Genomic DNA, 13,567 nt, shown 5'->3' on the forward strand with positions numbered 1-13,567 from the left:
ATGGTGGTGAGTTTATCTAAGCACAGTTGATTGTGTCCTTTTAAATTACTAGGCAGACGATTTATATACTTTTTTTTTTCTTTTGGTGAAATTTTATGATAAGCTGCTTATTCTCAGGACTTCACAGTCCAGAGAGTGCATAATTTAGGTGCCAACTTTCCTACTTCTAATTGTTAAGCCCACATTTACAAGGAACAGTTTGAGGCTTTTCTTGCCAGCTCTATTATACAAATTACTGAATCAGCATGTGCCCTGAAGGAGAAAAGGCTTTCCAGGCTAGAGCTGCAGCCATTGTGATTAAATCTTATCCAAGTCTCAACTGTTCCAGTTATTTAAATGTCCTGTAGGTGGGAGGCATCCTAGGCACCATATTTTTGTCACTTGTCTTACTATAAAAAGAACTATAGACTGCTTTGTACAGGTCAGAGAAACAACATATCCAAAAGTCCAATTTCTACTTTGGTGTAGCTACGCAACAGTACTTGGTGTTATCTTCAGGACTGTTGTCAACTTTTTTGTTCTGTTCCTCTGATGTTACATCAAAAGTACGTTGGATATCTTCTGATTCTATACAGCATCTGTTTTTATAGTAGCATAGGACTTAAGCTGCACACTGAATTAAGTAATATCAAATGCAAACACTGAATTAAGTTTTGAAATAACTTTTAAAAGTATGATCTACTAGATTTTACCTCAATTGAAATGCTTTTGAAGTTTGTGCTTTTGTATTGTGTAATGTTCTTCAGGCTACTGGATTTCTATATTTCGTCCTTTAAAAATACTTCAGTGAAAGAAGACAGGCTATGAAGTTTATGATTGTATATAGGAGACCAGATACCTAGGCAAAGATTGAATTACTACTATTTCCTTGTAATCATGTCTTTTTTGGTTTGGTCTGAAGTAACTTATTTTAGCTATGGTGAAGATTTGTATTTTCTACAACAGACAGGTTAAAAAGAGGTTCCCTTTTCAAGGTCTCAGAGATATTTAATGGTGTCACTGGCTGTTCTATTTTTTAATTTAAATGCTATTTTCCTTTTTTTTTCTTTTTTTCCATCCTGTCTGCCTCATAATTGAATTTAGTTTTTTTGTTCAGTATCTGAATCTCTTTTGGAACTAATAATAATTAACTTCTTGAGTTAATATAAATATTACATGCTTATAGGCTTCTTTTCTTTCCAGGCAAAATTGGCAAAGAACTATGGGATGACCCGCATGGATCCATATTGTCGAATACGGCTGGGGTATGCTGTGTATGAAACTCCAACAGCACATAACGGAGCCAAGAACCCCCGCTGGAACAAAGTTATTCAGTGCACTGTTCCCCCCGGTGTGGACTCTTTTTATCTGGAGATATTCGATGAGGTCAGAACTACTATATATATATATTTCCCACCCCCCTGTGTCCTGTTTGGACTGAGGTTTGGGCGGATTCTTGCAAAAATAGGATTGAGTTAATAAAGGCTATTTCTTAGCTGTGCTCTTTGTGAGATGACAATTTTTCATAATCCCAAGAGCAGCAAGGGGTAAGGCTTCACTCTTCCCCAAGAATGTCAGAGGTGTTACTTTTCCTTTGGTAGCTGATAAGGGTTCCCTGCAAAGGAAGAGAAGCAAAAATATCGAGTGATGTTTAAGCTTGTCGTTGCTATCAGAATCCCCTGGAGCCTTATATTCTGTGCTGTCCCTATTAAAAATAGCTCGTTTATACAATGCTATTTTACTCAGAAATTCTTCAGTGTTATTCTAACCCAGGAGGAGCTTGGAAGCTTTCCCAAGCTCAGAAGTGCTGTCAAATAAAACTATCAGATACAGACTGTGTGTAGTCACTAGGATTTATTAGCAGAAACATAACTGAATCTGTACTTGCCTGAATTTCATTCCAAGTGTGCATGTAGGCACTTGTCTAAGCTTTACTTAAGACACAGTGGTAATAAATACCTAATCTCTGAACAATCTTCTTTTATTAGGGACTGAATGGGTCTAATTACCTGCCAGAGCTGTTAATCTGCTCTACAAAGTTTTTTTAGAAGAGTGCTATCTTGAATTCTAGTATGTTGTTCTACTAGATGTTGTTATTGTTGGCAGTAGGGAAAAATGTGTGTACATCTCAGCTGTTCCAGTTCAGGATATTGACTTTGACTTAGCACAAACATGCCTTCCTGAACAATTGAAGCTAAGAGACTACAACTGAGACTAAGGTGTGTGGTTTGCCTTTTTTTTTTTTTTTTTTTTCTTTTCTTTTTTTCTGCTTATCTTACTGCGTGTGGTAAAACTTGACACTGCACCAACTGTGTGGTCATTACACAAGTGAGATTTTTGGGTGCTACTTTGTGGGCTTAGCTGATCAGTTGAAGTGTCTGTTTCGTTGCTGCAAGAGAGATGGCAGATCAGTACTTGTATCTACTCTTGCATTACTGGAGTTCACAGCCTGTTGTAGTAGAATAGAAGCTGTTTTCGTTCGTTTAATGGCCTCTGATATGATGTCACTATATTCACACAGACTATGCTGACGTTAGAATGTTGTATTTCTAGGAGTATTCTGCTTCAGGTTTTCCATTTCTTCTTATTAAATATCTGTCATCAGTCTATCATCCCACTTAAAGTGTTGTTCATCCTTGTTGAAAAGGAGATGGCTGAAATATTTACTGACGTTTTAGTAATTTCAAAACAGATAACTTAAAATTGGGAAAATGAAAGAGCATAAAACTCTGAAAAGGGAGTGTTAGTCAAGAATAATTTTGTTGGGTTTTTTTTTTTTTTTTCAGGACAATTAACTTGGTAATATTTTTTAATTATATTCTAGCGGGCCTTTTCAATGGATGACCGCATTGCTTGGACACATATTACAATTCCTGAGTCTCTGAAACAAGGAAATGTGGAAGATGAGTGGTATAGCCTGAGCGGAAGACAAGGTGATGACAAAGAAGGAATGATTAATCTGGTTATGTCATACACGGTAAGCCAAGTCTGGGACTGGGAGGAGGAAGGGAGAGAAGCTTCTTGGGTAGTAGGAGGGAGAGATATTTTAGCTTGAGATAGAAGTACCGTTGTACCTTACTGGGTGTTTGTGTGTGTTACCATTTAAAATAATTATACATAACTTTGGGAACAGCAGTAAAAATGTCAGTTAAGGCAGTAAATACTTTTTGGTGAGATAGTAAATAGGTATTTATTTATCTGGGTTTGCAATGACAAAAATTCAGATTATTCCTGTGCTCATAGAAGTATAAAAAAGATATCCTCAGTCAAATGGTCCATTGTCATTTCTAATTTAATAATAATAATGATTTTTTAAATGGTTCATGGAATCTAACAAAACTTTCTGGATAGTTTGAATGCTCCTTCTGATTACTTTGTTTTTTCTTCCATTCTTGTTCATTTGGTGCTCCTAGTCGTGAACTGCTGCCTTACACACTGGTTCATTTAGCAGCTCATGGAGTGTTCTGTCATCTATCAGTTTTGTCTTAAGTAGCTGTTGCATAGCAGGTGTAGTATGTGCAGCCCTGAATGCGTCTTGCTCTGCTTGTACGTGATCAAAAGTTCCAAATTGCTGTTGAGTGCCTAAGTAGGAACAGATGTTCCATGCTTTTTGGAATTCACATTCTGCCCCACATCTGAACAGTTATTCCATTAACCATAGGAGAAATGGTTTGTAATTAGCTGTTAAAACTCTCTGCTCGTAAATGTACTGTGCACAGAATCTGACCTTTTCATATTTTCAATGACCAAACTGAAGAGGAATTGTGGTAGTAAAAGGGAATAGAATTAAATTGATATTTTGTTTGAAGTAGTGGTTTATTTAAAAAATAATTGGTTTGAACTAGAATTTGCTTCTAAGAGCATACTGCATACTAAGAGTATACTGCTTTTAATAAAATTTGGATTTGCTCTAAGTTTTCATTTTCAACTCATATGTTGTATATTCATTTCACAAGAATAAGGCATGAACGGTGGTTAAACCTATATTTTAAAATAATTCACATCAGTAACAAAATTTCAGTGGCAAAATTTATCAAACTGTTGCAAAAAGCTAGTTTGACATGATGTGTTTATATTGATTTATAGGCAAATTAATTGTCGTTTGAAAGGGTGGTAGTTCATTTTATTTGCCAGAGATTTTGCTTAATATAGATTCGCACTTAATATAGTCATATTGTAGTAGTGAACATGGATTTGCAATGTGCTGATTTTTTGCAAATACTGTTTTAATTGTTGGTTTAGCGTTTTTTAAAAATTTTTCTTAAGTATTTCTAATCTGTCTATTGTGCTTTTGCTGTCAAGTCTTTGCCAGCTGCCATGATGATGCAGCCGCAGCCAGTGGTCCTGATGCCCACTGTATATCAGCAAGGAGTTGGATATGTGCCTATAGCAGGTATGTTTTCTGTCCTTGAAGACTCTTAAAACTTCCAGATGAAGGGTTTTGCAGAAATACCTACCAAATTTCTCCTGTTTTCTGGAATGTAAAGGAAACTAAATTATTTCATCTGTGACCACTTTTCCCATGAATCATTTTTGGGAAGAGAGCAAGTGAAGTGTAGGTCTACTTTCAGTCTTGTACCTTGTTTAAGGGAGCTGTATGAGTTTGATTAAATGGATTAAAATTACTCTCAAGTTGGAACAAGTAGCTTGAAGGCTTCTCTTTCTGTGTATTTATTTTAGACTTATGTCAGATCACTGAATAACTAAATATGTAGCAGACTGCACTCTAGTATAATGTGTGCTTATTTAAATGGTGGCAATCCATGTATAAAACTTCAGACTTCAGAAAGTGCGCCAAATGACTTGTGCTGTCAGGACTGCAGCTTAAATAACCTGTAAAGGGTTTGACTCTTCTGTGGTCTTTGAAGAAACTTTGTTGGAAACTTGCTACACAACATGCGAATTGTGTAGCACAGTGAATGAAAGAATGTTAGGGAGCTCCGAGATCGTTACGTAAATATATCAAGAAGAGCTAAAGCGAGTATTATTCTCTTAGTCTGTGCAAAGTAAGTTTTGGACTTGTATATGGATATGTTAACTTAGGTATTGTATTTTTTCTTTTTTTCTGTCAAGGATTAAAAGTTTAAAGTATGTAAATAAGCTTGAATTTGCCCTGCTTAGATAACTGATAAGTAAAGTTCAGTTGATTTTTTTTTTTTTTTTTTTTTTTTTTTTTGTGTATACATTTCCCTTACAGTTCTTAAAAGCTCCAGTTTGTTGTATGGACATTTATTCAGTAATATGTGCGCTTTTTAGGGAAAATAAGATATAAATTTACATATTTTGACTTTATTTGCATACCAGTGTACGAACGAGTGATAGAGTATGTGGGATGTAATTGCAGGAGGGCTGACACAACAGATTTAACTTTTTTTTTTTTTAAAGATTCAATTCCTAATTAAATTTAAAATTTCATTCTGTGTAAAAACAAATCTACTCAACAGAATGCTGTGTATGTAACTTGAAGAATCATACCCCTGTTTCATTTTTAGAGTTAAGTTACAGCAAAACATGGAAAAGTTTAGTTTTATACTTTATTTCCTGGTGAAAACATGCAGTTTGCTTCATTTAAAGTGCTTTTGTCTCTATAGCTTAATTCTCAGGATTTAAGTCGTTTGCTTTGCCAACGAACTAATTTCAGTTTCTGTGTGCGTCCTGAAGTGTGATTCCATTGTGGTAAGCCAGACTTCTGAGTAGCTTTTCCGTATTTGAATTAGGTGCCATATCTTTTTTGCTTGTAGGTTCATCACATCCCTATATGCTGAAGCAGTTGATGATCTTCAAACGTAGTTATCTTGTGTATGGTTAAAAGAAAAAAAAATAGCTGGGATGATACATATAGCAATGTAATAGAAGATGCTATAAAATTTCTTGAACAGGTCAAAATGTGTATATTTGTATTGCCAAGTTACTGTGCCAGTCAGAGTACAAACAGTAGAAATGAAGAGACTAGTTTCAAGTATAATTGAAACTAGACAGAACTGAACAGATAAAACCGATACTAGACCTTGAAACTTGAAGAACAAGTGCAGTGGTGCATCTTGATGTTCAGATCTTGGTGTTCTGTGAATTTTGTATTTGTCTTGAGAATATTTTCAGTGATACTTAGTAACTCAACTTGGACAAGTGAAGAAATAACTAGTATTTAGCAAATGATAGTAATGCCTGACATTTTAGCATATAAGAATGTCACTTTATGTAACAATATTCTTGACCTGTATGTTGGAGCATTGGCCTTCTGCAAAGATCTGGCATGTTTGTTTCAATTACTGCTAGTATTCTGTATTGAAAATTCTTCTTGATTCAGTGACTTGTATATTTAAAGTGTTGCAGAGTCCCACCTTCAGTGTGAACTTTTCTTTTTGTCCTGTGAAAGCTTGACTGTACTTCCTTGACTTTATAAATGCTAAACTTATTACAAGCCACCTTTGACATATTTAGATTTTTAAGTATTTTTAAAATTTTCCTGTGCTTTATGTTTGTGGTTTTAGAATTTCTGTGTGCAACATCAAAATTTCTTAAAGCATATGAGTTTTAAAGCTTTTTCCTATTCAGTGATCAATGACCCACTCATAACAATTAGGTGAATGGTTAAGATTGGACTTTGAAAGTGGCTTGACTTCAGAATACTCTTCCTGTTTCATACATTTAATTGTATGGCTTAATAAAAGTAATTTTGAATAATAAAAGGAACCAATAGTGCATCTTGAAAGACATGGAGTATTGTCAGAATGTTTTCTATATATTGAACTAGATACGCCTCCTGCCTTCTGCAAGCTCTTTCAGAAAGGTGCATGCAAACTACTGGCCTTCCATGGCCAGCTGAGTTGATTGTATCTTCTGGAGAAATGCTGTTGGTACACTTTTTTTGAACACTGTACAGGGTTTTCCCTCTTTCTTGAGACTACATCAAAAAGAGCAATGGTAGGACATCAGTATGCTCCACAGGAATATGTTTACCTTCTTCCCATCTTCTTAGTTGAGATTTTTTACCTATCCAGTTAAATGAATGTAATCAATAAGCAAGTTCTATTTGTTTCCTTCAGAAGAGTGGAAAAGCAGCACTAAATAGTTTATTACCCTTCTATGATGGAGTTAAAGCATCGGTGGACAGGGGACGGCCAACTGACATCATCTACCTGGACTTGTGCAAAGCATTTGACACTGTCCCACACAACATCCTTGTCTCTAGACTGAAGAGACATGGATTTCATGGACGGATCACTGAGTGGATAAGGAATTGGCTGGATGGTGGCACTCAGAGTTGTGGTCAATGGCTTGATGTCCAAGTGGAGAGTGGTAATGAGTGATGTTCCTCAGGGTTAGGTATTGGGACCAGCCCTGTTTAACATCTTTGTTGGTGACCTGGACAGTGGGATAGAGTGCACCCTCAGCAAGTTTGCAAATGACACCAAACTACGTGGTGCAGTCGACACGCTGGAGGGAAGGGATACTCTCCAGAGGGACCTTGACAGGCTGGAGAGGTGGGCCGGTGCGAACCTCATGGAGTTCAACAAGGCCAAGTGCAAGGTCCTGCACATGCGTCGGGGCAATCTCAAGCGCAAATACAGACTGAGCACAGAATGAATTGAGAGCAGCCCTGGGGAGAAGGACTTGGAAGTGCTGGTGGGTGAGAAGCTCCACATGAGCCAACGATGCGTGCTTGCAGCCCAGAAAGCCAACCGCATCCTGGGCTGCATGAAAAGAACCATGGGCAGCAGATCAAGGGAGGTGATTCTGCCCCTCTAGTCTGCTCTGGTGAGATCCCACCTGGAGTACTGCATCTAACTGGAACCCTCAACATAAGGACGTGAACTAGTTGGAGAGGGTCCAGAGGAGGGCCACGAAGACGACCAGAGGGCTGGAGCACCTCTCCTATGAGGACAGGCTGAGAGAGTTGGGGCTGTTCAGCCTGGAGAAGAGAAGGCTGTGGGGAGACCTTATAGTGACCTTCCAGTACCTTCCAGGGTCTTACAAGAAAGCTAGGGAGAAACTCTTCAGCAGGGCATGTTGTGATAGGATGAGGGATAGTGGTTTTGAAATAGAAGGAGGTAGATTCAGATTAGATATTATGAAAACATTTTTTACAATGAGGGTGTTGGAACACCGGAAGGGGTTGCCCAGAGAGGTGGTGGATGCCCCATCCCTGGAAATTTTCAAAGCCGCGTTGGATGAGGCTCTGAGCAACCTGATCTGGTTGGAGATGTCCCTGCTCCTTGCAGGGGGGTTGGACTAGATAGCCTTTTAAAGGTCCCTTCCAACCCTAATGTATCTGTGATGCTATAATTCATATCTGAAATGGAGGAGATTCTTCTAAGTCTTATATATGATGGACACAGTGGGTGGACGAAAATGTTTATCCAGACAATTTAGCAGTTATTTGTTAATGGTCCAAAATAATTTCACTTTAAAGAGAGATGATGTTAATTCAAATTTAGCTGTCACGAAAACCAAGCTTTTTTTTTTTTCTGTAGCAGAAAATTTCTGTTCAAAACTTAGTTTACATAACTTACCTTGCTGAAGCAAGTAATTCCTCTCACACACATCTCTGTGTAAACTGAGGTAAATAGTAGTAGCAAGCAGTCACTGTGGTAAGCAGATGAAGCTTGAAATGCCAACACATGTAATGCTTTTTTTCCTCACGTTTGATAGTAGATGTTACAGAATTATGCTGAAAGCAGAAATAGCCCTAGAATATTCTTGCAACAAGTTAATTGATTCCAAAAGTTTTAAAAATTAAAAATAGCTAGCAGTAGCGCTACTTGCTACAGACTACAGTTGCCATAGGTGATGTCTATGGATTGGGAAAATTTGAACTTGTCGATCCTGTTGCTCTTCTAAAAGTTGAGTTTATCTACCATTTCTTCCAATTTCTTTTTTCTAAAGATTACTTAATTTAGGCTGTAGAATATTGTGGTATAGTGGTTGGTTACAGTTCAAGCTGATCTTCTTGACAGTGTATGAAAGACTATGCTAAAAAATCAGTTCAATGAAGCGAGCTGTATTTCTTATCAGCTAAGTATTCATGGGATAAATAGGAAGTCTACTTGTACTGAACTTACAAACACCTGTGTAAAACGTAGGTTAGAAAACCCATGTGTTTCAGTGCTCTGTCAGAGTCCAGAGTATCATTTTTCATTGAGGCAAAGGTGTGTGTATATGTGCGTGAATCCTTCAGGTGTCTGTTGAGTTTCATAGGTAAGCTTGTGATGTTATTGGTACTTGTTCAGAAAACCATGGATGTATGTTGGCCTTTGTGGGCTATAAAACAGTCCTTGCTGCAAACACTTGGTGGCTTACTTATTTTGAAAACATTTCCTCTAATTGTTACTTCTGTAAAACCAGTATATTTAGGAAATGTGTTCAGAGTCCTGAAGGAAATTAGTAGGGAGACTAAATCCTAGCAGCATTTAGTTTTTTATATTAGGTAGTTTAGTTTTTACCCAGTTATCTCAGTTTATCCGACTTTCATCTTTGGAATCTAAATGGTTCATTTCCTTTTAAAAATAGATTAATATTTCTTTCCCATGTCTTATTCCTTTCCCCTTGCCTCCTTCATTTTCACCTATCTTTAGGGCTTGAGTACTTTGCTCTGGGTAAGTTTCCAAGCTCTTTTCTCACTGCCAGCCTCATTGACTCGAGAGTCTTTGCATGAACTCATCTAAACAGCTTTATTTTTTACAGCAAACTGTATCACAAGGTATTACCACTGGGGTGTCACAATAGAACAATTTAATGCATCTCCTGCAAATTGTTAAAGCCCCTCTAACCTGTTGGAAAGTCTCTAAAGGCATCTACTCAGCTTCAAGCTGTAATGATTAAAGTAATTGATAATAATGGTTTTAGTGGCTAAAACATGATGTTAATACTCTTCTGAAACTGTTGTATGTCAGTGAACTATTTTAGGTGATGGTACTGGTTTCGTAGAAGAGAAACTTTAATCTTGCAGTTGTTCTACTACTGCAATATTTGGGGAGAAGCAGGTAACATCATAACTTTTTGTAAACTTGAAAGTGAAGAAATCAGTTCTGCAATGACATTGAGAAGATAGCCTGCCAATTGCCTTCTGTTAATCTTCAAATAAGCCTTTTAAAAAAATAACACTTTTTTCATCGGTGTGTTTCTTTGCACATCTGTTTTAGATCCATGCCGACTTGAGCGTTTGACTTGAACTCTAAAGACAAATTATGTTACAGGAAATCAGTTTTTCTTCAATTTAGACTGACTTTACTGTGTCACCTTTGATTTTGAATTGTACGAAGGTATTGTGACATCCTAAAGTTTCATAACAGTGTTGGTCTTCAATCAAGTATGTTCAGAAAATTCTGGAATTCTGTGAAATAAAATCTCATTTCTAGGTACTCTGAATTGCAGAAAGATGCTGTAAATAAAACTGATGTGATTGTCGCAATGCATTTGGTTTATTCAGAGCAGTGGAATTGTAGAATTTTTCTGTTCATGCTTCATTTTTCTAATAGTTTGCAAAGAAGCAACATTTTAAAACCATTGAGGTGATGGCATGCATATTTTAGCACTATTTTTTTTTTTTCTGAAGCAAATATCATTAAGACCTATTTGTATATTTTAAAAAAGATTATACTATTTTTTTTCCTTTAAAGGAAGGAATTCTTACTGAGAAGATTCCTGAGTTTGCTCTGAAAGGGTCTGTGCATGGGACAGAATAATAATGAGTTGAGAAATAAAGCATAGGGCACATGACTGAACAAGAAAATAAAATAAAAAGTGTGTAATGCTTTGTGTGCAGTTAGAAAAAGTTTGCCCTGGTAATGCTGCTTTGATGCTTCCATTGCTGCTTGTAGTAATTGAGTTGCTATTGTAAATACTCATTTCCTGTATTGGAATGTCACTGCTTATGCCAGCATGTTTGTCATTGCCATTTCACTGAATTGGAAAAGAGTGTTCCATTCTTCTGATTTATAACACCTAATACCTGAGAGCACTCAGGAGTGTGCAATTCCATTTGTAGTGGATTCTTACGTGATTTAGTTTCAGTTTTCACCTGTTAGTAAAATGTGATGCTTAATCTGTAAGGCAGCTTTTTACTGAACGTTGATAATTTTGAGGTTTATTATAACTTTCTCTTAACTGCATATATATATGTATATTTGCTAAATTTTAGTGCGTAGTTCTTTATGCTTGAGCCTTGCTTGCTGTTTTGTAAATCAGCAATTATGGATGCTTTGCAGAACAAAGCAAAAACACTAAGGTACTCTTTAAATTGGTATTTATATAGCTTGAATGTTGAGTTTTGGAGAAAAGTGAGCATTTATCAATGGAAATATTTATTAAAAAAATCACTGTGATACTAATTTCCATTTGTGTACAGTGTAGTTATAGACAGCATAAACTAATTGTAGAACTATGAGAGCTGAGAAAATTGATTTTGAAAATAATTACTGAAAAACAATACTGTTGAGAAATCACTTGTCTCTAAAATTGAATATTTAGATTGAAAATACTTCTTGAACACTGCCTGTGCAGATGTCTGGCTTCATAATTTCCTTGTTTTGATGAAAGCAGTAGGAAAAACTGTTTGCTGCTCTTGATTTTTCTGACATTGACAAGATGCTGAAACTTTTATTGGTAAGCTGTAGGATGCTGTGGCACTCAAGAAGTGAGCCTCGTGTTTCATTTGGATTAATAGTTTAAACTAACCTCTTGTATGGACAGTTCCTACACAATTTAGGCTGATAGGTAATCTTAGACTGCTGATAACTTATCGAAGAATGTTAGGATGCTTGTGTTAGAAGTAAAACATAACTTCTGTTGCTCTCTTCTTTCAGGTACTTTGCAACTTTATTTTTTGAGACCATAAATCTTTCTGCATCTCTTGTAAATGCCTAGATTGTTTGTAGGAAGTGAGGAATGAGTCAAGACTTATTGTAGTTATAGAAGAGGTAATCTGTATTGCTGCTGGATATGATTATTAAGTAAAGTGTATTTGCAGTGTTTGTGAGGACTGCATGGTGGTTTGTCTCCAGGGTGCACACATGGTCGGGTTTGGCAGATGTTCAGACACATCGTGCCAGACAGAATTCCAGGGACTGTGGTCTAGATGACATAAGAAGCTCTAGAGCTGAACTTTACGTTGTTGCCAAACAGACAATAGATATCCTTGGTAGTGATGGATATAAGGGGCTAGGCAGAGACATTGCTCCAGTGTGTAGGTAATAAATTTATGGTCAGAGGGACCTTTTTTTAGTTACTTGTGTGTACCTTTTCCAATAGATGCAGCCTGTACATTAGACTTAAAGCATCTAGGTTCCTTTTTTGCTTCTGTTAAACTGAAGACTATTGCAATTTTAAAGTCAAACTTAGAGAACATTGGTAGGTATGGAGGTGCTTACAATTCAGTAATGCATCCTTTCAGATAGGACACAAGTCCAGATTGAAGAAAGAAATAGCAAATAGTACACGAGGTAAAATCTCAGTTGCGATGCTCACAATCAAACTATATTGAATTACAGTACCTTGTCAGCCAGAGTTGATGTAAGTTAAGATAGATTTAGCTGATCCAAGCATGAATGTGAGTTTTAGCATAGCACTATTAAAGCTGAATAAAAGAATGATAATCACTGAGATGCTAAAATACTTGTGCAAGTCAGAGTAAGCATAGAGATTACTGATTAAATAGTTGGAGGTTAAAGAAAATCTTTGAGATAGTGCAAGTATTGAAATTGCTCTTTGCTCTTTTTGCTCTTTTTTTTTTCTTTTTTTAAGGTGTTAAGTCTGAATAGAGGTAGTATAATATAGTTGTAGTACATTTGGTCACTTTAGTAGTGCTTTAGCCATTATACTAAAAGAGATGAGGCTGCAAAGAGTCACACTTGAAAATAATGTCAGTTGTAGATCTACTTTACGTTATTATGCTTTTCAGCAGTTAGTCAAAATTCGATAAAGGAGAAGCATCTTTTCATCTGCTCCTGAGTAATAGATGAAACCTGGTCCAAAAAGAACCTTATTTTGAAGATGTGTAATAGTGGTGATGCAAATAGTTAATCCTTTGTGTAACTTAGGGAGAAGTAATTAAGGTGAGGGAAAGAAAGCCAAACAGGTAAACTAAAAACTATGTTAAAAAAAACCCGAAGTTATTAACTACTCAAAGGTGAATGTATGCAAATTTATTTATTTATTTATTTATTTATTTTAAAGGACTCTTGGAGAATCCTAAAAAGTCTCTGCAGTAAAACTGTAAAGCCAAAATTTGGTAGATCTGCCCAAATAAGGGAATGTGAGAGAGTTACATGATGTATTAAATCTGAATTGGGAATAAGACCGGTTAACAAAGCACTTAAAGATCAAATGTATAAGGTGTTGAGAATTATTTGTTTTAAAGAAACAGAGAACCTAGAATCACTTATGTAATAAGTGACTTAAAGATACAAGTATATAAGCAAGTACAAAAAAGCCAGTTGGCATGTGAGCCCAGTATGAGGGAAGGAAGAAAGTGTTTGGATTTGTCCTTCTTAGGAAGGAAGGCTGTTTTTGTATGGAGAAGGAGCCTCAGATTGTAATTTTAGAGTTTAACACTAATTGTTAAGATGATGGTTAAGAAAATGCAGGTAAG

The 13,567-nt window shown here is 36.3% G+C and overlaps 1 protein-coding gene across 3 annotated transcripts in view; it reads left to right on the top strand.

The window, feature by feature from the left end:
• Positions 1-13,567, top strand: part of TOLLIP (toll interacting protein) — a 32,689-nt gene that overhangs the window by 14,572 nt on the left and 4,550 nt on the right. The window contains exons 3-6 of one of the 3 annotated variants that reach the window (XM_086748848.1): positions 1,183-1,365; positions 2,804-2,956; positions 4,282-4,372; positions 9,555-9,575. In XM_086748848.1, the coding sequence (XP_086604974.1) occupies positions 1,183-1,365; positions 2,804-2,956; positions 4,282-4,372; positions 9,555-9,575 (448 nt within the window). Of the gene's footprint in view, positions 1-1,182; positions 1,366-2,803; positions 2,957-4,281; positions 4,373-5,720; positions 6,607-9,554; positions 9,576-13,567 lie in introns of those variants that run through there. The other 2 variants (XM_086748850.1, XM_086748849.1) reach the window with 2 other exon arrangements.

This window comes from Chlamydotis macqueenii, chromosome 5 (assembly GCF_036417535.1).
Source record: "Chlamydotis macqueenii isolate bChlMac1 chromosome 5, bChlMac1.mat, whole genome shotgun sequence".
NCBI classification, from domain to species: domain Eukaryota; kingdom Metazoa; phylum Chordata; class Aves; order Otidiformes; family Otididae; genus Chlamydotis; species Chlamydotis macqueenii.